At 40.0% G+C, this 25,721-nt stretch overlaps 1 protein-coding gene across 1 annotated transcript in view; it reads left to right on the top strand.

Moving 5' to 3' along the window:
* The window catches only part of EVC (EvC ciliary complex subunit 1), a 59,107-nt gene extending 34,145 nt beyond the window's left edge, over positions 1–24,962 (top strand). Inside the window, exons 12-21 of the mRNA XM_061469044.1 lie at positions 805–1,017; positions 7,418–7,527; positions 12,022–12,232; positions 14,899–15,105; positions 15,891–16,035; positions 19,454–19,562; positions 21,510–21,636; positions 21,904–21,997; positions 23,167–23,272; positions 24,265–24,962. Of these exons, the coding sequence (XP_061325028.1) occupies positions 805–1,017; positions 7,418–7,527; positions 12,022–12,232; positions 14,899–15,105; positions 15,891–16,035; positions 19,454–19,562; positions 21,510–21,636; positions 21,904–21,997; positions 23,167–23,272; positions 24,265–24,346 (1,404 nt within the window). The 3' untranslated portion in view covers positions 24,347–24,962. The remainder of the gene's footprint in view (positions 1–804; positions 1,018–7,417; positions 7,528–12,021; positions 12,233–14,898; positions 15,106–15,890; positions 16,036–19,453; positions 19,563–21,509; positions 21,637–21,903; positions 21,998–23,166; positions 23,273–24,264) is intronic.
* Positions 24,963–25,721: the final 759 nt, after the last annotated feature.

The following is a 25,721-nucleotide window of genomic DNA, read 5'->3' as shown; positions in this document are numbered from 1 at the left end:
TTGTTTTCTTTCTTCCGCTGGGGAAAGCTGCCTGCCCTCACTCCTTCTCCTCAGGGATTATATCAAGTTGTAGTAAGTTTGCAAACACAACTCATATCATCACTGTGTATTTGACAGTGAAATTATATGTTCTGAACAGACTTCTTAGCTTGGATGACAACTGACTAAATCACCCACGATTGAAAACTGCTCATATGAGACCAGTTTTAATAAAACCACCAGAGGATGTTTGGTTTTTTCTTAGCTTGAACCTCTTGTACAGCAGAAGAAATTTGAATAATTCTGTCCTTCAAGCATTGAAGAGTGTCATATTTTGGAGCGCCAACTATTAGCATTAATAATGTCAGTTTTGCGTAACTGAAAGCCATACTGTCCCTTTTTACTCTTCCTTCTTTCTTGCCTTCATTCATTTCATGTCTGCACCTTTGAAAATGTGTTGTACTACACTGGGTTGTTTCCACAGCAACTTTCAAAATAAGTGTCTTTATAACACATTGCCATAGCCAGTAAAATATTCCTTGCAGTGCAGCTGCATGTGAGCAGCAGTTAAGATTCAAGGTCTCATGTGCTCATGTCCCTATTGCATTTTAAATGACATTGTGTTCCTTGAACCAAAAGTTGTTCCATCTACAAAACCTGGTCTTTTTAACTCAAACTTTGGATTTTAGCTCTAAGGGTCAGTCACTGCCCCACTGTCTTCACTAGGACATGGTTCCCTTCTTCAAGACATGCAGTGGAACAGCCCCAAAGGGCCAGGGGGTTCACTTTGTCACTTCTCTCTGCCCTTTTTTGTCCCTCTGTTAGGAGCTGTACTCTAAAGCTTCCCATGCTTTAGTGGAGATGGTGACGGAGCTGTTTCTTCAGACACTGCCTCTTGTGACTGGCCTCTCTGTAAGAGAGTGTGAGCTTCTGAAAGAGGAATGGCAGGAGAATTTGGTCCCTCAGCTGGAAAAATGGGAGACCTACTACCAGAGACGCTGGAAACTTTTCCAGGAACAGCTACTGCAAGAAAAACAAGTAAGACCTGTACTATATTCTGGGACCCCAGGGCTAAAAACTGGGTACAGAAAAAAATACGAAGATATTTATCTGTGGTAAAACATATTTTGTATAAATACACAGCTCAGGTCCAGACTTGGGATGGGCAGTTTAATGTGCAGTATGGAGTGAACATACATGCTGTATGTGGACTTGCATAGAGGAGTCAGAGAGTAATTACTGAACATCTGTCCACAGTGTTTAATGGTTTTGTCAGCACATAAACATTTTTTGTCAAGGATTCTGTATGATGTTCTCAACTCTTCATCATCTCCAGAAACAGCTCAAAACTTCATCTGGTCTATTTGGAGAGGGTACATAATAAGCACAGTTTAGAGGAAAGGAGGCTGTACAATAATAAGTATTTCTTAGTAATTTTCATGTATTAATACTGCACTAATTGGAAACATGTCATACATACTTTATATAAAACTTATTCTTTACTCTGAGAAGGTGAAGAAACACATATCTTGCTTTCCTGCTCTGTTTGTGCCCAGCGTCCATTGACACTGAAGGAGAAAAGCAACAAAAGCAAATGCTATTTTGAGATATTCTAGTCAAGTCTAGTCTAGTCTATTACAATAGTACATTCAACAACAGCGAATTCTATTGTATGATAAATGTGGAGGCAGGTATCTTCAGCATTAAGCTGGAACTCAAATATACCTTCAATTTATTCATGCACTGCTAGGTCTCTATTAATACTACTTTGAAGACTAAAACAGCTTAATCAAAGAAAGACCTTCTCTACACAGAGGTGTAACCCTCCTAAATGTTAAGTGTGTGATGCAATGTATGGAGTGAATGGAGCTTCTTAAATAAAAGGTTGGCAGAGTTCTTTAACACAGGCAAAGTCATGCTTTTACCTACTGTCATTCTTCACAGTGCCTGGATAATCCAGTACATGGTTAATAAGGTACTGATTGTGTCCCTAAATATTACAGACTGATGTAAGGTATTTTCAGGAAACTGTGGGCTTCCTACTAACTCTGGTAGAGTGGTTTGGTTGCTGGGGGTTTTAGAAAACCAGTGGGAATACAAAAGCAAAATTACTCATTGGAAATTCCTAGCTATTTCCCTTTTTTTTTTTTCTTCCCTATTTTTCTTAATCTGGAGTCAGGCAACATGCACATCCCTGAATATTTTGTTTGCTTTATTGTAATTCACCTGTTATCTCAAATATTTTACAAAGCAATTCTGCTTGCCTCTTCTGTTTCTGTGTCACAGGGATATCTAGCAAACTAAACTAAAAAGTGCTTAGGATCAACTGCTGATGCCACTGAATTTGCTCACATGCTTTCAGTTAAGGGCAGGCATTTGTGTTTTCTAGGGGTGCTGGATAGCATTTAGTGTTTGAATACCATCAGTAATTAAGGAAGCAATGTCTGACCTCAACTTCTTTTTTTGCCCCTTTTTATCAAGTATTAGATTCAATACCTGACTTGGTGAGCTTAAACCTCTAGGTTGCTTTTTGTTTTCACGTTCACCCAGGATTCACAAATTGCCTGTCCTTGTATGTGAATGACCTTAGCAGCCAGGTCTGTTACATGAACTATGTGTCATAGCACATGGAGCCCAAAGCACCATGGTGGTATCTGCTGTCACTAAAAACCACAGTCAAAGAAGGAGGGGGTTCTGGTGTGCAATTTACAGTTGGTCTTAGAAGTCAGAGTGCATATTAGGGCACCTCTGCTCTGGTCCTTCCACTGTCCCATTGAGCCTCAGCTGTTGTTCAGGGCCAGAGAGGATGCAGTTTAATGGCTAGGACACTGTCCACAGAAGGGGATATCTCAAGTTAGAAGTTTTGTTCCAAACATGCTGTTGATGCATTCCTCTTTTACTCTCATTGGGCACAGCACTGAGTCAAGAAACCATACTACCCTGTTTGTTTTTTTTTTTTTTTTTATTTCAAGGGATTAAAAGGATTGGTTCATCTCCAGTGCTCTGTTGCTCTTTGGGCAGCGCTGTATGATGGATTCATTGTAGTGTGAATTCAGATGTTCCAGTCATGCCCAAGCATATGTTATTTAAATTAGTAGGTTGACTTTCCATCACTTCCAGTGTTCTGTAGCATTCATAATATACAGCACATATCCTGAAAAAAAAACTTAAAGGGTTTGCTGGCACTGTTAACAGTAATTACTGAGCTATAGAGGCATTCACTTAGCAATGACAGAGCAATCACACTGGTCTCTGGGTCACCAGCCCTGCAGTTGGGCCTTATTCAATATAATAATTTCCTGAGCAGCAGACAGAGCTGTCCTAAGGACATGTGATTCTGTGCGATAAATTCCTAGAAGAGACAAGTGTTTCTCTTAGTGGGAAAATGTGTAATTCCTCAGGATGATACTCTTTGTGGGTGATTAAGTAGCTTTTTTAACTTGACGCCTGTGGCTTCTTGGAAGTGGTTTGAACTAAACTGGAAGAAAAGCCTGCTACGTCTTCAGAGAGAGCATGGAAGGAGACAGCTATTCCGCCAAAGTTTGGCTGGCAGATTTTCCTGTATGAGAGTCTGAAATATAATACGTTCAAAAGCAAAATGCCTTTTCATAGTATAAACACAGCAGCATGTACATTTAAACAATAAGCTGACACAGAAATAACATTTGATTTCCACCTTAAGAGACATCAGACACTTGTGACATTTAGGAGATCCCATAGATGGTACAGTGCTGAATGTGCTGATCCATAAATCAGCATTTAAATTGACAGCCCTTTTAATTTATCAGGCATTTTCCAGCAGGAGATAGGTCTTTCATTTCCCTCTTAATATATGTACTATACGAAGAATTACATAGTCACCTTCTTTACAGACTTGGGAGTCTTAACACCAGAAAGCTTTTCACCAGAGTATTTATGTGTGCTTTTCAAAGTGGCTTTTTTTTAGGTAATTTTTCCTAGCATTTATATATACCTGGAATATGATGTCCTTTGGGGGAACAGAATCTGTTTCACAGCTGAAAAGAAAAAAATAGTTTCATATTTGAATTTGCCTTACACTCTCAAGGATGCAAGTGAGGCAAATGGGAATAAAAGACTAATGAAAATAAGTTTTGAGCATTTTTCCACATAGTCCTTACCTCATGATTTCTTTAGACATCTCTTCTGCCTGGGCAGTGGTTACTGGGAGTAGACTGCTGCACGAGGGTGAGGTATTTGCTTGGCATTCGGCATGTATCACACCCCATCTACAGGCTGTTAGGCAGAAATTGCTTTCCTTCGATTTCCTGAATAATCTGTGTTAAAAATGTCAAGTAGAGCTGCAGAAAAAAGAATGATCTTCCTTGCGTTTAGTCTGCTGTTGCATCTGAGGTCTAACTCAAAATACTTATGGGTTTCATTACCTATAAAAGGCATATTTCTCACCTTTATTGATAGAGAGTAATAGTTCATGTTAGCAGTGCTCCAGAAAGTCTTGTAATGGACTTGTCAGGAAGCAAAGCACTGAGAAGCTTAGAGAGTAAAAAAAGGGTGAGGGCACTTCTGTCCATTTCCACGTCACTGCTTGACATCCAGAAATGTTACTAGCACCTGATTACCAGTTTTGACATGGTGTGCATTTTATCACTTTCTCTTTGGTTTATATTAATTTTTTCATCGTGATTAGAATGACTCTTCAAGAAGCAAGATATTCCTTGAAGCTTTACTTCCCCATTTACCATGCATTTGTTACTGGTGTTACTGGTATTACTGGTTCAGTGCAGGAAACAGAAAGCCTGAGCTCTGTTCCAGACACTGAGTCTGCAACAGTGTGATTTTCTCCATTGCATACAACCTGTCTTTGAGCAAAGAAAGGACATTCCCAAAAACTGGAAAGCTTGGAGAAGCATCTGGTGTCTTGACCCAGCATTGAGAGATAGTACAGCACAAAGTCTGACCTTTCCACCTGGCTTGATGAAGTAGTGGTCTCTGTTTTGCTGGTTTTCAGCCGTACACCGGCAGCCTTAAATTAAGATTCCTAGGTTTTTACTGTTGCTTTTGTGCCTGTATATAAGGGAGTTCTAGTATTTCAGAGGTGGAAAATACCCAGTCCTCCCAGCCCACCCAAGTGAGCTGCTGAATAAAGCAAATAATATTCTGTTTATTTCCAGATGATCCTTCCTTACTTGATCATTTTCCTAATGGCCTTGTTGAGACAAAACACTGGTTTGGTATTTGGTCCAAATCTCAATCTTCCTTATTTATCATCCCATCTTAAATGTGTAATAACCCACCTCCTTTCCTCTTTGTTCTCTTATCACTTACACAGCTGATGTACTTCTACTGTAATAGCTGTGTGCTGGAAGGATTTTCTGCTGTTTTCTCAGCTTTCCATTGGTCTCAGGGAGGTGAAGAGGCCTTTTATAAGTTCTGCATACAGCTTACCCTAGATGTGCTCAGTGGAAAAGGTGACTCATTCTTTTCCTTTAAAACAAACTACGGTTACCACCAGAGAACTAGGGTATTTTTTCATAAAAAAAGGAGTAAACAACGACTACAGTCCCTGTCTTTGTTATCACTCTGAGTGCCTTTGTGAATAGGATATACTGAGAGCAGCAGAGATGCTAAATTTTGGGTTCTTGGCGGCAATGACATTTACCATTCTAATTGAGAAATCATCTCCTGTTTTCTGTGTCTTGGTGATCTATATCCTCATGCTGTTTGACAGTCAGTGTGCAGACAGGCCCTTCAAGAGCAACTTCTCAGTGAATAACCAGGCCTCAAAAAATTATGGGAAGCCACGTTTGAGCCACAGCCAGTCTCATTGAAAATGAAGATACTTCTAAAAAGTAAAAGGTCATTTTCAGCCCTTCTTTTAACTACTGGAAGAGACATCAAAATACACAATGTGGCAGATCTGCAATGCATATGCAGTGAGGCATGAAACACTAGGAAGCTATATCCACAGAGTTGCTAAAGGTAAATACTGATACAGTTAGTATTACTTCAAGCAAGTATTAGCCATCTTGTTATTATGATACCTGGAGACCTGATAGGCCTTAATTTGACACTTGAAGCATGCAGTCAGAGAAGGCACCATGCTCGGCTGTGGTCTGTGATTTTAATGATCGCCCACTCTCACATCAGTTGAGGTCTGGCTACACTGGTACATCTTGCAGCTCTTTCCAAGAGCAGCCTGATGGGCTCCCTGCCACTGTACATATTTTGGGCTGTGCTTCTCGTGCTCGGAAGCACTCTTCCCATCTGTCACCTGGTGTTGACTGCATACCCATCCTTCTCAGGCATCCTGCTGAGGAGCATGTGTGCTGGTAAGGTTTTCTTCATAGAGAGGGGTCAATTAGATGTGTTGCTGTGTATACTACAGAGAAGGTGCTATCCAAGAAAGAAGTATGTTTTTCTTTTAAAGCCAAAGGTGATGTGGTTTCTCATGTTCTGCAGTTCCCACGGGAGTTCATTCCGTGCTCACAGATAAAGACTCCTTCCTGCACAGTCACTGCTTCCCAAAGAAAAGACTATCAAATCCAGTAGGAAGGCCCAGTACCACTCCTAATTTTTAACACTAATAATTGTGCAATTACACATTGAATTCTTTGTTACACATAATGATTAGTGAGACATTGCTGTCTGCAAAAATATAAAATTTATTCCTTTGTGTTCTGAATGAGGCTAGAGCATAAATTGAAGCTGTCAGGGAGTCTGAGTGTTATATTTAATTTAGGGGTTTGCATACATCTACAGGCAACCTGCATTTATCCAGCTGCCACTTCATCTAACAGTAATAGAGTTTGTTCCTTAAGAACAATTTCATTTTGTGGCTTATTATTCCTTAAATTCTAGCACTAAACAAAATCATAAGTCCATATCTCCAAAAATTTACAGTCTAATAGCAAATCCATCAAAATATTTAAAGATTAAATTCCTTGATCTAAATATCATCCTGAAGGAGCTGTAAACTTGCAGTCCATAAACCTAATAACGCAGTGTCCATCTCTGACTATTAGCACCATGTACTATACACAAAAGTGTGATAGCAGATGATACCTTTATTTTGTTCAGTGAAAATAAAAACTAAATTCTCTACTAGGGAAAAAAAAAGCACTGCAACCTGCTGATAAGGATGAGTTGATGCAATATTTTTACCCTATTGTTCTTTTTCTCTTGTTCCTCTGTTGTTGCAACTGTAAAATCTGTAGGAGACACAGCCCAAGGTTAATCCAAACCAGTGCAAAGCCCCCCTTTCTTTTAGTGAGCTGTGTTTAAGACTGTGATCATTGAGAAAACAGTATTTCTTAGTAGAAATATTTTCATTCAGCATGAATTTGTTTCTTGAAAGGGGGGGGTGGTTGTTTTTAGCAAAATAACATGAAATAAACCCCTGTCACTTAATGTGACTAAAGCCAGAGTGTCTTACAGTTTTACTTTTTTCCCCTGCTTTTAGCTCTGGATGAAGGAATATGCTCTGTCTGCTGTGATGCAAAAGCATCTGTCTGAGAAACAAGAGAAGATTATTCAAGGTGTCACAAGCAGACTAGGATGCCTCAGTGATGAGTAAGCATGGTTTTATCAGTAAGCAATGGGGTAAAACTCCACTACTGCGTGCACAGATAAAAACTTAATCATACAATAGTTAGGGTTGGAAAAGACCTTAAGATCATCTAGTTCCAAACCCCCTACTATGGGCAGGGACACCTCTCACTAAACCATATCACCCATGGCCTCGTCCAGCCTGGTCTTGAGCACTGCCAAGGATGGAGCATTCACAGCCTCCCTGGGCAACCTATTCCAGTGCCTCACCATCCTAACAGGAAAGAATTTCCTCCTTATATCCAATCTAAACTTCCCCTGTTTAGGTTTGAACCCGTTACCCCTTGTCCTGTCACTACAGTCCCTAATGAAGAGTCCCCCTCCAGCATCCCTATAGGCCCCCTTCAGATACTGGAAGGCTGCTGAGGTCTCCACACAGCCTTCTCTTCTCCAGGCTGAACAGCCCCAACTTCCTCAGCCTGTCTTCATACGCGAGGTGCTCCAGTCCCCTGATCATCCTTGTGGCCCTTCTCTGGACTTGTTCCAACAGTTCCACGTCCTTTTTATGTTGAGGACACCAGAACTATACACAATACTCCAGGTGAGGCCTCACAAGAGCAGAGTAGAGGGGCAGGATCACCTCCTTCAACCTGCTGGTCACACTCCTTTTGATGAAGCCAGGATACCATTGGCTTTCTGGGCTGCAAGTGCACACTGAAGCCGTCCCATGTTCATTTTCTCATCAACCAACACCCCCAAGTCCTTCTCCACAGGGCTGCTCTGAATCTCTTCTCTGCCCAGCCTGTAGCTGTTCCTGGGATTGCTCCAACCCAGGTGTAGGACCTTGCACTTTGCATGGTTAAACTACATGAGGTTGGCATCAGCCCACCTCACAAGCGTGTCGAAGTCCCTCTGGATGGCATTCCTTCCCTCCAGGGTATCAACTGAACCACACAGCTTGGTGTCATCGGCAAACTTGCTGAGGGCGCACTCAATCCCACTGTCCATGTCAGCAACAAAGATGTTGAACAAGACTGGTCCCAACACTGATCCCTGATGGACACCACTCGTTACTGGTCTCCAGCCGGCCATTGAGCCATTGACCACAACTCTTTGCGTGCGGCCATCCAGCCAGTTCTTTATCCACCTAGTGGTCCATCCATCAAATCGATGTCTCTCCAATTTAGAGACAAGGATGTCGTGTGGGACAGTGTCGAATGCTTTACACAAATCCAGGTAGATAACATCAACTGCTCTACCCCTGTCCATCAGTTCTGTAGCCCCATCATAGAAGGCCACCAGATTGGTCAGGCAGGATTTCCTGTTAGTGAAGCCATGCTGGCTGTCACCAAGCACCTTGTTGATTTTCATGTGCCTTAGCATGCCTTCCAGGAGAATCTGCTCCAAGATTTTGCCAGGCCCAGAGGTGAGACTGACTGGTCTGTAATTCCCAGGTCATCCATTTTCCCCTTCTTGAAAATGGGGGTTATATTTCCCTTTTTCCAGTCATTGGGAACTTCACCTGATTGCCATGATTTCTCAAATATGATGGCCAGTGGCTTAGCAACTTCATCCGTGGATGGATCTCATCAGGACCCATGGACTTGTGCACATTCAGATTTTTAAGGTGGTCTTGAACCAGTTCCTCTCCTACAGTGGGCGCAAGGTCTTCATTCTCACAGTCCCTGCATCTGCCTTCCAAGACTTGGGTGGTTTGGTCAGAGCCTTTTCCAGTGAAGACTGAAGCAAAGAAGTCATTCAGAACCTCAGCCTTCTCCAAATCCCGTGTAGCCAGTTCTGAGAGCTTCCTGAGGGGGCCCACGTTGTCCCTAGTCTATTTTTTATTTGCTATGTACCTGTAGAATCCCTTCCTGTTATCCTTAACATCCCTAGCCAAGTTTAATTCTAACTGGGCCTTAGCTTTCCTAACCTGGTCCCTAGCTTCCCGGACAACATCTCTTCCCAGGCTGCCTGTCCTTGCTTCCACTTTTTATAAGCCTCTTTTTTCAATTGAATTTTCCTCAGGAGCTCCTTATCCATCCAAGGAGGTCTCCTGGCCCTCCTGCTGCACTTCCTTCTGGTTGGGATGCAACACTCCTGGGCTTGTAGCAGGTGATCCTTGAATATCAACCAAGATTTTTGGGCCCCCCTGCCCTCTAGGGCTGTATCCCATGGAACCTTCCTAAGCAGGTTCCTGAAGAGGCCAAAGTCTGCTCTTTTGAAGTCCAGGGCAGTGAGCTTGCTGCACGCTCTTCTCACTGTCCTGAGGATCTCAAATTTGACCATCTTGTGATCGCTGCATCCAAGGCTGTCCTGGAGCATCACATTTCCAACAAGCCCTTCCCTGTTGGTGAGCACGAGGTCAAGCATGGCACCTCTCCTTATTGGCTCCTCTGTTACTTGCAGAAGAAAAAAATACTTCTGTACATTACATTGTGGGAAGCAGTTTTGAGGATTGTGAGCATCTTCAGGCAGAGAGGCAGTTACTGTAGTTTTTTGTCTCAGTATGAAAAACAAATAGATACAGATACAAATACAACTTCTGCTAAGTAGAAAAAATAGTCTTTTGTGATTTCTAAAGTGAAGTGGTGTGCTTTCTCTGTATCTCCTCCTGTGTGAGTGATTTCTCATCTTGAGCCAACCTCTCTTTGCACTCTGTATTTCACATTGGAGTTCATATGTAATCGGTGAGGAGAAGCAGACAGGCCAACCCAATATGGGTGATAAGCAAACTTCTACTTTATTTGTGGCGCACTTCACTTATATCCATGTGGTGTTTAGCCACGCCTACTAGTCAGAACAGGATTGGTCAGTTCTACACAGCTTCCTTCACATTCTCCTCCCACATCCGGTATCCGGTTACCTGTGAGGCCTACCCCTTGCCTTGCTCGCACAAGGCCTCTAAGGCTCCATGGCCTTGCTCTTAGAGCCATTCTGCAACATTCATAGAATCATAGAATCGTTAGGGTTGGAAAGGACCTTAAGATCATCTAGTTCCAACCCCCCTGCCATGGGCAGGGACACCTCACACTAAACCATGTCACCCAAGGCCTCGTCCAACCTGGCCTTGAACACTGCCAAGGATGGAGCATTCACAGCCTCCCTGGGCAACCCATTCCAGTGCCTCACCACCCTAACAGGAAAGAATTTCCTCCTTATATCCAATCTAAACTTCCCCTGTTTAAGTTTGAACCCATTACCCCTCGTCCTATCACTACAGTCTCTAATGAAGAGTCCCTCCCCAGCATCCCTATAGGCCCCCTTCAGATCCTGGAAGGCTGCTATGAGGTCTCCATGCAGCCTTCTCTTCTCCAGGCTGAACAGCCCCAACTTCCTCAGGCTGTCTTCATACAGGAGGTGCTCCAGTCCCCTGATCATCCTCGTGGCCCTTCTCTGGACTTGTTCCAACAGTTCCATGTCCTTTTTATGTTGAGGACACCAGAACTGCACACAATACTCCAAGTGAGGTTTCACAAGAGCAGAGTAGAGGGGCAGGATCACCTCCTTCGACCTGCTGGTCATGCTCCTTAAATTGGATATTCTTAAAGATAGAATGTTCAATCCAGCACCATTCAGCTCTACCTTTGCTTTCTGCTACTACAGTATCACTGACCATTGCTTTGTATGATAATAACTCCTCTCTTGGTATCTGTATTCAGCAAGGAAACTGTTAGTTTTGTCTCATCTTTGTACAGCTAAAACATCTCTTTGATAGAAGTATTTCTCAAGAAAACACAATTCTGTGTTATCCCCCTTGCTCTGATTAAGATCAAATATCTTCATATACCATGGTCTTCACATTATCAGAGATCAAATCATTTGAAGACTTGTCTCTTTGGAATATTGTTGTTACTGCCATTGCATTCCTTTATTTTGGATCTACTTTTCAGTTAAACCTTACATTTTCACATTCTTTGACTTCTGTGTTTCCTAACATATATCTAGAGAGCTCACAATGCCTTATAACTTACACATACATGCAAGTTAGATCAGGTACAATGTCATCCCAAATGATGTTGACACAGAGATTTCAGTCAGCTGGTCCAGCCTCAAAATTTGCTCTCCTGTTTAGAATTCACCACAAACTTACTTCAGCCATGTCTGCCCTGCCAGCTAACATTAGCCTCTTAGATGTATCCTCATAGTGTACCTGCTTGTTAATCCAAGATATGCTGATCCTCATTTTCTTGACATAACTTTCCTGTAGTTCTGTTTACATTCTCCTTTCATGTTATGTCAATTATCTTACTAAAAAAAACTTTTATTATGTAATTATAGATCACTGTTTATCTATTTTCTTTCTATTTAGTTTAACTTCAGTGTGACAGAGCTAGAAGTCTATCACAGCAATACCCATTCTTTACACCTGATCAGCTTTCCAAGGCATGCTTTGTATGAGAAGACCTTATTCAGGGTGAATAGTAATCCCTGTGATATTTAAGCAGTGGCTTTGCTCCACACAGGTGTGCCAAATCACAAGCAGCTTAGCTGGTTGATTTTTAATGGTCCTTTTTACAGGTCTGTTAACTATATACTGCAAAAACACCAACTTCTGCTGCGTTCAGTACTCAGAAGGCTAACCCTCCGAAGAGTTGGAATGGCATCCCTGGCCCGTATGAGACTGTCCAGAAAGAAGAGCTTGCTTCAGGAACTAAGACAGCAACATATCCTTCAGAAGGGATCCTCCCCCTGCCAAGATGAGGACCAGTGGCAGTTACAGAAGGCACTGGTAGGCACAGTGTCTGGGTGTTTTTTATCTGAGGTTCTTCTATGCGATGATGCCTGGCATATATATATATTTATATATATATAAATATTATATATATATATGTAAAAGAAAATATTCTCTGTCAAAAATGAACCAACTACTGGCATAGGAGGTAAGCGAGTGTGCCTGGTTTAATTTGGGCAGACGTTTTAAATTCCCTGATAGTTTTATCTATTGATTAGCTATGTGGTATGTGTTATCTTGGTAAGCTTACTTAGCTGTTTATTTTATATGAAAACATTATTGAAAGAAGACATGCCAATGTGTATAAAGGACTTCTACCCAAGTTACTGCTTCAGGGTAAGATAAGCTCATACTTACTCTGCTAGGGATCTTAATACACAATTGACAAGTTCTTCCTTGAGCATCAGAAGAAATTCTTCCCTCCACCAGACCTAGCAAATATTTCTATACTGTCATAATTTTTCATTCCTTTTTTTTATCTTCTCTGCCCATGAGTTGCTCAGCCTCCATTCCCTGACATCCTTCAAAATAATTTGGCTCCTGTAGGTCAAGGAGGTGGGAGAAAGTTTAAGGGATTTTGAGACTTCACAGGTCTCAAAATCTCAGGTATTCCACAGATTGCTTTCAAATCTGCTTGTTTCAGATCTGTTTTTTAGGGTTAATCCATTAATTGTTATTAGTTATTTACTTACTGTATTGCAGATTTACTTAAAACAGCACCAAATTTCAGATTTCAGCCTCAGAAGACCTTCCTAACAGGTGTCCATGATAGCCCCTGTCCAAGACCACTGCTGCTGTATGTAGGAGTTTAACTCATCCAGCATCTTGCAGCTTCGTGCTCCATGCTGACACTGTGTAATTAGCTGAGAGATAATATTTTGTGCTGACTAATTTTGATTTGTGTAATATAAACCCTAGTTCTCCACTTGGCAAAGGAATAAGGAAATCCTCTCTGCTACCATTTTCATATTTGGTACTTACATTGAAGTAGTTGGTGTTAAGTGTGAAAATCTCAAAACGTCATTAACCTTCCATAGAAATAGAATAGAAAATAACAAAATACAAATGCATATGACTGCATTCCTCTTGTTAAATGCTTTCCACTACTCCCTCTCACTTAGTACCCACAGGGATGTTAATTGATGCAATCACCATGTTCCCTAACAAAAATGAAATGTCCCCAGGTATTACTGTTCCTTTGGCCTCTCTCCATTACAGCCTCTTTCCAAGCCTGTCTAAAACCCATCTCACAAGGAAGTGCCTAAAAGTACACCTGGAAGATCCTTGCTGCCAAAGAAGTAGGGGATAGGCATGGAATTGTGAAAAGTCAGAGAGAAAAAACCTTTTATGAACAACCTCCAAAACTAGAAGCAATGTGTAAGGAGTTAAGCAAAAGGTTAATGTACAAACACTCAATGAGAATTTAGATAAACCATATTGTCTGAACTAAACTTAATTCTAGCTTGCGCCAGTTTTAGTCTGGTAGACAGTGTCATGTCAATCTATTGATTTCATTTAAAACATGAAACAGCGCTAAAGAATCCTAGCTTGGACATAATAACATGACATTGGGTCTTTTAGAAGAGAAATGGTTCAATGGCATTCCAACTGTCTAAAAAACAAACCCCAGCAAAAACATGTATCTGAGTTATAAATAAAGCCGTGTGAGAGTAACCCAGCATTAGTAGGGACCTCATTATTTCCTCAAATGAAAGTGGGCAGAGAAGGTTCTTTTTCTACTTTCATTTCTTATTTCCAAGAGGGAATCAGAGGTACTTAAATGAGAATATTAACATAAGAGGGACATCAGCAATTCAATAGAAGGCAATCTATGGAAGATTAATACAGGTAAGGAAGACAGAACAGATCAAGCTGGGGAGTATATACTGTTGTCTGCTAAAGAGAGTTCAGAGGGAAAATGTATTTAAAAAGAAGTGTAATAAATGGTGGTGAGCATGGTCCAAAGATCTCAAGAGACTGGAACTCTTCAGCCTAAAAAAGAGGTGTCTTCTGGAATATCATAGGTTTTAAAACTGGCATAAAATATATGAATAGGGAAGAATTTTTCACTTCTTTCTAATTTCTTGTCACTAATAAAAGAAGAAAGCACTGAGCAAAGCTATTAGATGACAGGTTCAAAATTAAGTAATACATAGTTAAGCTGTAGAACTCATCACCACAGGATGCTGTAGATGCCAAGAGTGCATATGGTTTCCAAGTGCTATTAAGCACATAAGGGCTGTAGACCAACTTTTTTCAGCTAGACCACACAAACTACAAGTATTCCAGGTGCATAATTGTATACTTGCCTTATTCCTGTGCACTTTATTGAGGCATCCTTACTGGACTCAGGGTATCTGACATAGATTGTTCATGTTTTCAGTAGAAATTCAACAGTACAGTTTACAAAGATGGGAATACATCACTTGGAAATCACTAATGGGACAGGATGCATCTGTAATTGTATGTATCGGTACAGGAGAGTTTCATTGCAAAGACAAATATCTTAAATTACCGTAGATAAACTTCTGCTGGAAATGAGATTATTCTAAGTATTAAAACAGTAGCATTCTGGATTGAGGTAGGACTTTCTTTTAAAATGAAAGTGACTAAACTTATCAACATATTTAAACAGAGCTGCTATCTTCTTGTCTGATTACCAGGAGTCCCACATTCTGGAAGAGGAGGAGAAGCTTGAGGAAGAAACACAGGAAACCCATTTAGAATTTCAACAGCAGCTGGTCACAGAAATCCAAGAAGCTCTTCAATTTCTTCAGCAGCACATGGAGCAGGTGATTGGGCAGACACTGCTGCAGCATGCCCGACGGGAAGCTAGAAAAAAGAGTTCCAATGATGGACAGGACTTCAAGGTAAGGAAATGTTCAAAAGCAGTTTTCCAAACAAAACAAGTGCTACTTCACTAAAATGGAAGGCAGTTTCTTTTACGCATTGCCCTATGCCTAAAAGTATCAGTAGGAGGCCATTATAATCTGTGTTAAAATTGAAGATAACCTTGCAAATTATTTATGAACACTTTAAAAGTACATTTTTTTTCTAGTCACTTGCTGTAGCAGCCAAAAGAGCCCTGGAACATAAGAAAAATTGAGAGAGTTCTTGATTTACAGAGAATGACAAAAATGAGGAAGAAGTGGAGATAGTTATCTACTGATGAAGGTTCTATGTTTAATCAATAGTATTTGTATATTAACATCTTAATATTAATTCATAGATAAATAATCAAATAAAAAAAAAAAAACCTTGCTTCATAGGTTAATAAAATTGTTCCAAAGTAAATATTTGGATTTTCTGTATAATGGAAAGTTGTAGTACTTTCACATGTACTGATTTAGTTTGCTGGCAGTCAGGTTGACAGGCAAAATCGGATATAAAGATTGAACAGATAGAGAATGTTCCCTTCCCAGGTGGAGGTGAGGCACATTATAAGGATTTTACTATACTTTTTCATGTTGAAATATTCAATGGATCAATAGAAATAGCTGTTTTCCAGCATCTCAGTCTGCCACATTTTCAAAGCACAAAATACACAATTTTATGTGCACATGCAAAATTAGATGGGGTCTTCAGTTTTAGACATACCAGAGCACTTCAGTTTTGGACTTAGAAAATTAATTGTGACTTGTACTGTGTAATGCAGGAGAGACTGGTGGAAGCTGCTGTAGAAAGTGTGTATGGGACCAGCAATAATATCGATAGACTGGTGCAAAGCTACTATCAGGAATTAGGAAAAATCACAGAAGGCTATGAAGAGAAAAAGCTTCAGCTATTGAAATCCTTACAAGGTATGTATGATATTGAGAACTGTAAGATAATTCTGCTTTTTAAACAGATAAACTAATGTTCTTACCATTACAGAAAGAACAGAAATCTGTTATTTAAGCAACAAAGCAAAATGAATATGTAGGTCCATTTCCATCTTTGAAAGAGTAGCGGTAGAATTGGTTTTAGTTATAATTACGTGAAATACAGTCATAGATTCGGGACCCTGTTACTCAAAGTTTGATACAGACACACAGAGAACAATGAGGAAGCGTTGGAGGTTATAGTTTAACTACAAACTCTGGCTCAGCAAGCCAAGGTCAGAGATCCCACCATCATCACAACTACCAGCAGTTGATTTTCTGGTGGTCTAAACCTCAACATAGGGCAGAAGAATTTAGAAAGCACACTTGTACAAGTGTCAGATTGTACAGCTAATGTCAACCGTAAACATTGTTCAACTTTCATGTTAATATATGCAAGTAAAATTAATCAATCTAATATTCATAGGGGGAAGAGAGAGGGTATATGACAGGCACCTATGATCCATTCCCTAGAAGGGAGGAGATCTGGTTTGCAATCCCTGCTTCCATGTTAGAAACCGTAAACATAATTGTCAGACAGTCTGCTTCCTCTGAGGCGATCACCCTCAGCTTTGTGGAGCAGATTCTTCTATTTATTCCTTTTTTTTGGCTCAGTGAAATGTTGTTGTCTCTCAAACTGAGGAATTGTGTTAGAGGAGACACCAAAAAGCTGAGCACGTCCATCCTGGAACACTCTATGAGATACTTCATTGTTTCTTAGCTGTCAATCGTGACTGTTGTGAAACTGCTGAAAAGATTCATCAACTGCTCAATCTGACATAAATACAGGCAGTTTCTCGTGGAATCATTTCTAGTTGCTCAATCCCTTTAGGAGAGGAGAACAAAAGCAAGATGTGATTATTTATTTCTTTTGTATAGACACTTTCCCTTCCCCAGGATAAAGGCTGTTGGTGTTAAATGAAGTTAGCGAGTTAGCAAAACGGCAGTAGTTTCAGAGGCTGAGTATCTGAGACACACAGAATCTTGGGTTTGTTTTTTTTTTTCTAGAACTAGGGTAGCAATTTTAAATAGAAAAGATTCTTTAACCACAGAAAAGTTTTTAAAGAGGAACAGGTGTACCCACTCAAGGATGAGATCCAGAGATGAGATGGGAGGAAGGATTTGTGAGCCCCAGTGGTATCTAGTATGCTCACTGGTTGTAAGATAGAACCAATCTGTTCTGTACTGCACTGTTGTGAATCTTGAAGACTTTAATATTGGAAGCTGAAGTTCTAGGGTAAAGCAAAATCTGTGCGGGGAATTAATGACAATCTGTATTTTAGCATTGGGAGCTAGCAAGGCAGTCAGTTACTTGAGTTCTCACAAAGTTCCTCTGAAGAACTATTTGGCCCTGACTACAGTGTCTAAAATCCCCTTGATTTGAGTTCCTTTAAACAGGAATTAAACTTTGACCAGAGTGCTTCAATGATCCGAGCTGAGATGGATGTCATTACACACCAGTGTTCTGCTCCATCATTCTTTTTTAAGATTGTTCTCAATTGGTCTCTCAGTTAGGTGGTGAGACTAGAATACCAGTCACTAGAACCACAGTTGGCTTTCTGATGATTGCTCATTTAGATTATTTTTTCTCCTATAGTTTGTGTGCATATATTATTATTTCAGTGTATTGGTGTTCCATGAACTACAAGGAAGAAAATAGCATGTGTAAGAAGAACATATTCTCTTTTCAACTGAAGAAAAAGAAAATTCTGCTGCTTCAATGTAAGCCTACAGGCTTACAGGATGAAAGTACTTATGTTGGTAATCAAAGCCAGAGTGTTTTAGATTTGGGTGGCCAGAGAGAAAACCAGCTGAAATTCACAGATCAAACAGACTGCACAGTGAAAAAATACTGCAAACCCACATGTACATAGTGTAGCATGGCTGAGATTTTCAGGATCAACAGATAACTGCTTCAGCTTTGTTGGTGCTTTCTACATTAGGAGTGAGCACTACTGTCTAATAAAGGACTTTGATGCTTTAGTACATCTAACTCCTTCTTTAACCCAAGTCCAAATTTGTGATGTAGAGCTCCACTCCTTTTCTCATTTCAGCTCTGTATTGGCACCAGAAGCACTTAAATTTCTCTCTGTGATTCTTAATGGCCTGGAGCTCTGCTCCAGGGGAGAGCCAGGACACTGTAAATCCTGCCAACCAGTCAAATACTTTCCATCCAAGCTCAACCAGGAGGTATAACATCCATGTTTCTTCCTCTTTAGAAGGGGCTGATCTGTTAGGTGATCTCCAAGTAGGACTACCACACTGAGAGTGTGATCCTCCTCACAAAATACTCTCATAACTTCTCTCTCTGAAACACAAGATGGAAAGAGCACTGTTGGCAATAGAGCCACTGTACTGCATAAATGACATAGTAGATGTGATAGCCTGGGATTGGAATGGCCACATAGGAAATTTCTAATGTACTTCATTCAGTGATAGCTAAATGGGAGTAAGGAGCACTCTGCCAGTGACTGTGCTTAATGTCAGGCTAGAAGATTTTGCTTCTTTGGGCAGCCTTTGACCTAGTAAATCTGAATTTATGGTCTTTCTGGCACAGTCACAGGAAAAAAGGTGAAGAACACCTCACCTCCTCCAGCCAGCCCAACCCAGCCCAGAGCATGTTCAGTAACTGCTCCCTTGTGGTGCCTTTGGTAGGAAAGGTACACCTGGTCAGCCTCTCTGAGTGTTAGGAAAAGGCTGGATACTCCTTAAGTGAATGTTGTGTATCCCGATCTGTTATGTACCTATCTACACCACTCCTTCTGTGTTATATTTAAAAGCAGTGGTACAAGGAAACTGGTCCTGTTTGACAGATGTGCTCCAAGCCTTGCTACCAGGCAGAACTTCGGGAGCAAGACTCCAGAACCTGGTCAGCAGATAAGCACCAAGTTACTTGCAGAGTATGAGCATATGACAAAGTACCCCGAATGCTTTACCATCAAATGAGGGGCCATCTAGTGAAGTTAGGCATTCCCAGGACTGAGACGTCCAAGTGGAGGTTTTCTTTATATTGCATTTTTTTCATTTAGGTATCACAGTTCTTGCTTAAGGCATCAAGGACTTCTCATAAAATTTCTGCTTTGAATTCCATGTTAATAAGTTAACCTATTAGGAGAAGTAGATAATAATAGGAATTCAGTGACATCTCAGGTAAATGATGCACAAACTCTTTGTGCAATAAATCACAGTGGCAGAGCAAGAGTGTGTAAAAAGTGCTCAATATCTCTGAGGAGCAGTAACTTTGAAAGACTACCTAGAACAGGGATTAGTTTGTGCTGATGCAAAATGTAAATTGTAAGTTTGCTACAAGTCAGTGTTTGTAATTTTGAGCAGAAGATTTACAAAAACATTATTTCAGTAGAAAGAAGTGAAAGGAACAGACTTAAGAAGAAACAAGGAAGTGAACTAGCATTGAAAGAAAAGCAGACCAAAGGCCTCTTGAGTGTATCATCCGCAGTCCATCAAAGGTAAGAGCAGGCAGCAGCACTGCTGACTATTTAAATATGAGTGTTTGCAGATCTGCATAAATGTCTAGCTGAATAAATGTCTTGGGTTTGCATTTTATATTTGTCTTTGATGGAAAACAAATATCTGTTGCCAAATTGCGTCTGCCCTTTGATCTTGAGAATTACTTTCTTATTAAATAAACTTTTTGATGCTCATTAATTACAGACTGAAGAACTATACATAGACAGTTTGAAAAGAGAGAATGAAAACCACTGCCAAAACACATGCCAAATTTTAAAAGAAATGTAACATAAATGGAAGATGGGAACCAATGCTGTCTAATTCATTGCGATCCATCCTTTCTGCTTTGAACATCAAAAGTGTTTGTTAGTTTGCTGTTGAGTAAACATACACCATAATGAAGAGAAAATGTTTGAAGCATAAATAATACTTCAAATGGCAAGTAAGAGTTCAGTAAATGCCTTGGACAATCAAGATTACTTGCACTAAATTTAGAGAAAAATCCCTCAAATGTTAATTAAATAAAAATCACATTTAATTCATTACTGATTTTATGAAACATAGAATCCAGACAAAAAGCAGTGCCATTCCAAAGGAGTAAGTTGTCATAAAGAGCTGCATGACATGGTGTGCACATGATATATTTTTGTAATAATTTTATTTATTTACTCTTGGTTTCTTACCCAAAACAAAACACCAACTGCAGTTTTGACATTGTAAAGAGGTTAATTCTTTTTTTAGACATTCTGTTACTTCTAAATTGAAATAAATCATTGCCCACTTTCTGTTTTTCACTCTTGTTTGAATTGGTATAGAGATGGATTCATGTAATAAAGGGCTTTATAAAAGACCTGTTAATTATCCATTATAAAATTTATCATTTATTCTGACATAGAAATTCACCTTCAGCGGTTGTCTCGGTTTTTTTCTGCCATAATCCATTCTAGTGTCTTAAAATACAATCAAATTTGCCTTCATGCAAGCAGAAGTATGGTATTGAAGAATGTAACTATTCAGTATCTAAGCTGGCCTCATAACCATAAGTAACAGCAAACCCATCTTCCTGTTGTCATTATGATTTCTTTTACAGTCAAATCCCAGTCCTGTGTAAATTAATGACAAAATTTCCATTAATTTGTCTAACTTCTGATAAACTCAGCATTGTTTTATTTCCTTTTGCTCTTGGTGCAGGGTTATGAGTGTGAGCTCAAAAAACAGATTTTGCAAGCTAACCTTCTCTGAGCATTGGCCAGTACAATAGCAACTGCAGTATGCGTACATGTCAGAAACCATTTGTGTTATCTCCTTACCTGAGGAATGTGATGGGTGATTGACAGCATTGCTTCAAGGTAGATCAGGCAAGAGAACAGAAGAAATACAGGTTCAGCGAAGTTGCAGCCATTCAGGCTCTACTGTTATTAATCTTTAACCAGCAAAGTAAAACAAGCAAAGAATATAGCTGTTAATGTTCTCAATTGCCAAATTTTGAATTACCACATTTCTGGCTCATTCTCAATCTGATGCTGAAAAGCCCCAGATGAAATGCCTAATTCTTAATCCCTTATCCTCACACCTGATCTTCTAACAGCTTGTCTCTTTGGCAAGCAGACAGTAAAGCTGGCTTTAGAAACATACAATGGTTTCAAAAGCAGACTTTAAAACCATTAGAGGTGAACTTCAGCTCCCAAAGTCCAGGAATGGACCGCCCAAATTCCTGCTTCAGTTCCTACCTCTGAAAGGAGCTTTTATTTTATGGAGAGACGGGTCATTAAAATAAGTGAAATCTGTCTAAAAATCTAGCGCAGAACTTTTTGTCCAAGCAGAAGCTGGATGGACTGATACTGTTAAAGAGCCTTTCTCTCTACAAAACCTTCTAAATACACTTTGTCAGGACTGTATTCCTCATTTGAACTGAACATCAGTACTTTTAAATTTCTCTTGACCAGGATGGTGCTACAGCAAAAGAAGGTTTTGGCTCAATTTGAACTGCAGCAGCAAATTCGTCTGGAGTCTCTGAGACAGAAGCTGCTGGGATTGCATCACCTAGAAACTGAGTTGGAGAATCAGCTAAAGGTAAATCAGGGTAAAATGACTTATGGATCTGAAGCCGTCCATGGCAAAGCATTAGAGAGGTTGTAAGGATCTCTTTGCTGTCCTAGTTGAAATCAGAGCTAAGATTCACCACTGTCTTTTAGGAAATGCTTCCCTGATGGTAGCCATATTGTTTCCTGTGTTTCTGCAATGACATGTGCCTTTTTTTGACATGCCACATGTAGAATAACATAACCCAGAATCAAGCTGTGTTGTGTTAAATGACTTCTGGTTTATCCTTGTGTGCAGGAAGCAGAGCAGGACTTTGTGAGGGAGTTGGCTGTGCTGGCCCGAGTTCCAGTGGCTGTGAAGAAGAAGCCTTCCAAAAGGAGCAAGGCAGTAGGTTGGTACAATCCTGAATTGTTTAAAAAAAACCCCACATCATTCCACATGTTAGTGTGTATTTTGCAATAAAATACAATGGAGTTTCAGGAAAGATCTTTTGTCAGTGCCATTTTCCTAATCCAGGTGTAGAAAAGTAAGCCAGCCCTCCAAGATCACCCAGCTTGCTAGTAGCACAGCCACAAATAAGCATCACCATTCCTTACTCCTGTAACCAGTCAGTCACTTTGTGTTCACTGAGATAAGGTTTTACCTTACTCAAACCAAAATTACTTTTTATGTCTGTATAATGTTCTTTAGAAACAGCTCTGTTCACCTCAACAACAGTCTTTTGGTGGACAGCAGAGCTTAATCACGCAGAGTTTTCCACCAGAGGGATGACTCACCAGAGTCATCCTTCTGGTAGAATGGAAGAATCACCTTCCCACACACATACTCAAAAGTAAAATCTTACTGAATCAGGAAACTTGAAGTATTTATATGAGTTCACTGCAGTTTTAACAATTTAGACTAATTCATTGCTCAAGAGATACTTAGAAACAAATTGTCAGCATAGCGGTTGTGTTTCCTGGTCCACATTTGGGGTGGAGCACACAAATTCTCATCCTTTGAGTCATGCAGTCCTCCTGTCATTATCAGAATGAAACATTTGGCATTACATTTGAAAGATGCTTAAAGGTGAGGGGGGTGCTAGAAAGGGAAAAGCGGCTTTCTGCCTAGTCGGTTGTTCCTCAGGTGTGCAGAGCTGTTTGCCCTGGTAGGCACCAGGATACAGGGAAACTTAGCTCAGGGCCCTAAAAACAGTGACTTTTTAACATCAGATTGTTCTGATTCAAATAAAATAATGAATTGGCTTTTTATCTGTTTGCTGGTAGTAAAAAGCCATTTGCAACTACTTACTAAGAAAATACATGGTAGAGCTTTCAACTGTTGTACCTCATGGAAATGCAGTGTTCAGCAAGTATGAAAATTCAGGGTCTGACCCGTGAGAACTAACCAATGGTAAAAATCCAATGTGCTAGGCTAATGCAAAGTGGAATGATAACATGTCCGTATGAAGTGTTAGCATATATTTTTTTTTTGCTTTAGGTTAATCAAAACCAAACAAGCTCTACTATATAAATTCTTTTTTGTTTGTTTGTTTAAATCCATGTATATTTGGCAATTCAGGGGAAAAAACAAAAAGAAAGACCTTTCAGTCACCACAATCAGCAGAAAAAGATGATTCTCATGAAAATATCCAGGAGCCCCCTGGACTGACTTCTGGCTTATTCAGGTACAGTAGAGGCTAAAAATACGGTATGTGAAAAAACACCCAGCAGTACAAAATCTGCTTCATAAGCAGGAATGTGTGTCAGTCAGACCCAAAATATAATGCCTGCACTAGCTGAGCTGCTTCTTTAATGGTTACTTCTCCCATGTACTTGACCTTTTTTCCCCAATATTCTTTTCTAAATTTAGGAAAACCATCTGAGTTTGCTTGTCTGTGCTGCTGTGTATTCTATAAATAACTTTGATTTTAGGTAAAGAAATGAGAAATACAAATTTCCTTTAATTAGGTTTTTTAAAACCCGAGTCACAGACAACATATATCATCAGAGACAAGTGAATCCAGTGGAACTAGGCTGACATGTAGCAACCAAAATATGGTCTGTGGTATTTAGGCTTTCAACTTCCACCTTTATTTCAGGAACAAAGGCAAGTGCCAGTCTTTGGCTGATGAGGGTAGCAGCTCTAACAATGATTTTCTTGATAGATGTTTCAGTTGGCTTATGCTGGGGTGCTAACTAGAGGAGAAGAAATGACTACAAACCTGAAAGATGCCAGCTGATTATTACGGGCAGATCAAACCAGCCAGCTGGTCGCTGGGGCTTGATATATTGAGCAGAGAAAATCCTGTTGACAGGCAAAGCAAACAGTTGGTTCTCAGGAGCCACAGGCCTTTGGGGAAAAGTATTTATCCCCTGAGTGACCTCAGCCTGCGACTGACTTCAGGAGATGGCTCCTTTCCCTGATGGCATCAACCCTTTTCACACACTCCTTTCCCACAGCCAAAAAGGGATACATGTGTAGGGAACAGGGACCCAACAAAGGAACGTTTATGCATCTTTGTTTTGGCAGCCTCAGCAGAGGCAGCTGAAAACTGAATGCAGAAGTTATATAAGAAACACCTTGCTTCTCTTATCAAAATTAATTTAATTCGAGAGAGAATTACAGCATTTTAAAACCTCTGTCTACAGTTTTATTTTTCTTCTGTATTTCTTTCAGAGAGAGGTTACAGAGTCCACATGAAAGTGAGCCTGAACCAAGGAAAAACTCCAAGATGCTAAAAAAGAGAGGCAACAGGTAGAAAAAGCATTTATATGAGCTGCCTGAACATAGAGTACAGAAGCGTTCTTCTGGGGAATCTCAGCAGCTATAAATATTTACTGAGATGCTTTACTGAGAAACAATGAAGAACATCAATAATAACCGAGAAATCTCCTTTAGCCACAGACCAAGAATCAATACCAACTTCCTTTAGATGTTAATAAAACATTCCCACTTGGTTTTGTTACGGGGGAACAAGGAAGTCTTTAATATGAGCTCTTCCAGATAGCTTGAGGAATGTGGAGGAGAGTTAGTTTTAGATTAGGAATATAACCAAAGAAAGTACGCTTGTATGAGACCATATCCACACTAGGCTGGTTGCCCAGTTGGTGTATCTCAGTAAGGTTTCATTACAGTTGAGAAGTACCACTTGCTTTTGAGCCCTAAATGTGGTAGATTTGGTCTTAATACTTTGCGATTGCTGCTTTGGACTTACAAAAGTAGATAGAAATGCAGAGAATATGTAAACAGACTTCAGATGGCATCGGTATGTCCAAAGATTACATTTGTTCCCTCTTTTGTCATGTTTTAGTGCTTCCAAGACTATGTATACTTCTTAAAATTTGTACGGAGATTTTTATGAATGTATTTTTCTGCATTTGTATCAGATTTCAAATTATTTTTAGGAAAAAGGGGACAAAACCAGTTTGCTGTTTTCTTTTTTATACTTCTAGTCTTCTTCCTTAAGTATACTCTTTGTTTCCAGCATACTTTGTTACGCTCATTACATTTCCTGTGGGAATTCTTTTATGCAAAGCAGCTAGTTCTTACTGGCTGTACAGAGCACCTGTATTGTGCAATCAATTGCCTCACTTCAGCAATCTTACAGATTTCATCAAATGAAAATTTCCTGCCTTTTTAAGATGAACATACATTTTGCTAATGAAAAGGCTGTCCTTTGGTGTATGATGGAAAATACTACAGAAACACTACATCAGCTCTGCAGTGTACCTCAGACTGAAGTGCCACCACATGAATTACTTTACACACAGTTGTTAAATGGTTTATTTTCACTTCAGTCATTTAAATAAAAAAAATAAATTTGTTTTCTAAATTGTGCCTCTTAAAGCATTTGATTTGGATATTTCTGTACTGGGGCTCTATGGTCTCTCTGCCTTCTTGAGCTGGACATTTTAGTTGCTGCTTGTTGTGCCTTTTTAGAAACAGATGCAGGCTATTACCTTTGAAAATCTTAATTCTGCAGGGTGCTCTATACAGATGGCAAGCTTTGAATACTAGAGTTGATGATTTAAACCACATAGGGCAGCAGCGGCTCCTATCACAGTTAGGATGCAGCATAATCACCCAAACAGGGTCTCTAATCACACGAGGGTCTCTAATTACCCAACCCGAGT

Source organism: Pezoporus flaviventris, unplaced genomic scaffold, assembly GCF_033815535.1.
Source record: "Pezoporus flaviventris isolate CSIRO_AGI_PZ_B2104156 unplaced genomic scaffold, CSIRO_AGI_Pfla_v1 ptg000002l, whole genome shotgun sequence".
NCBI classification, from domain to species: Eukaryota; Metazoa; Chordata; class Aves; order Psittaciformes; family Psittacidae; genus Pezoporus; species Pezoporus flaviventris.
The sequence above is the reverse complement of the archived record's forward strand: the minus strand, read 5'-3'. Positions and strand labels throughout refer to the sequence as shown.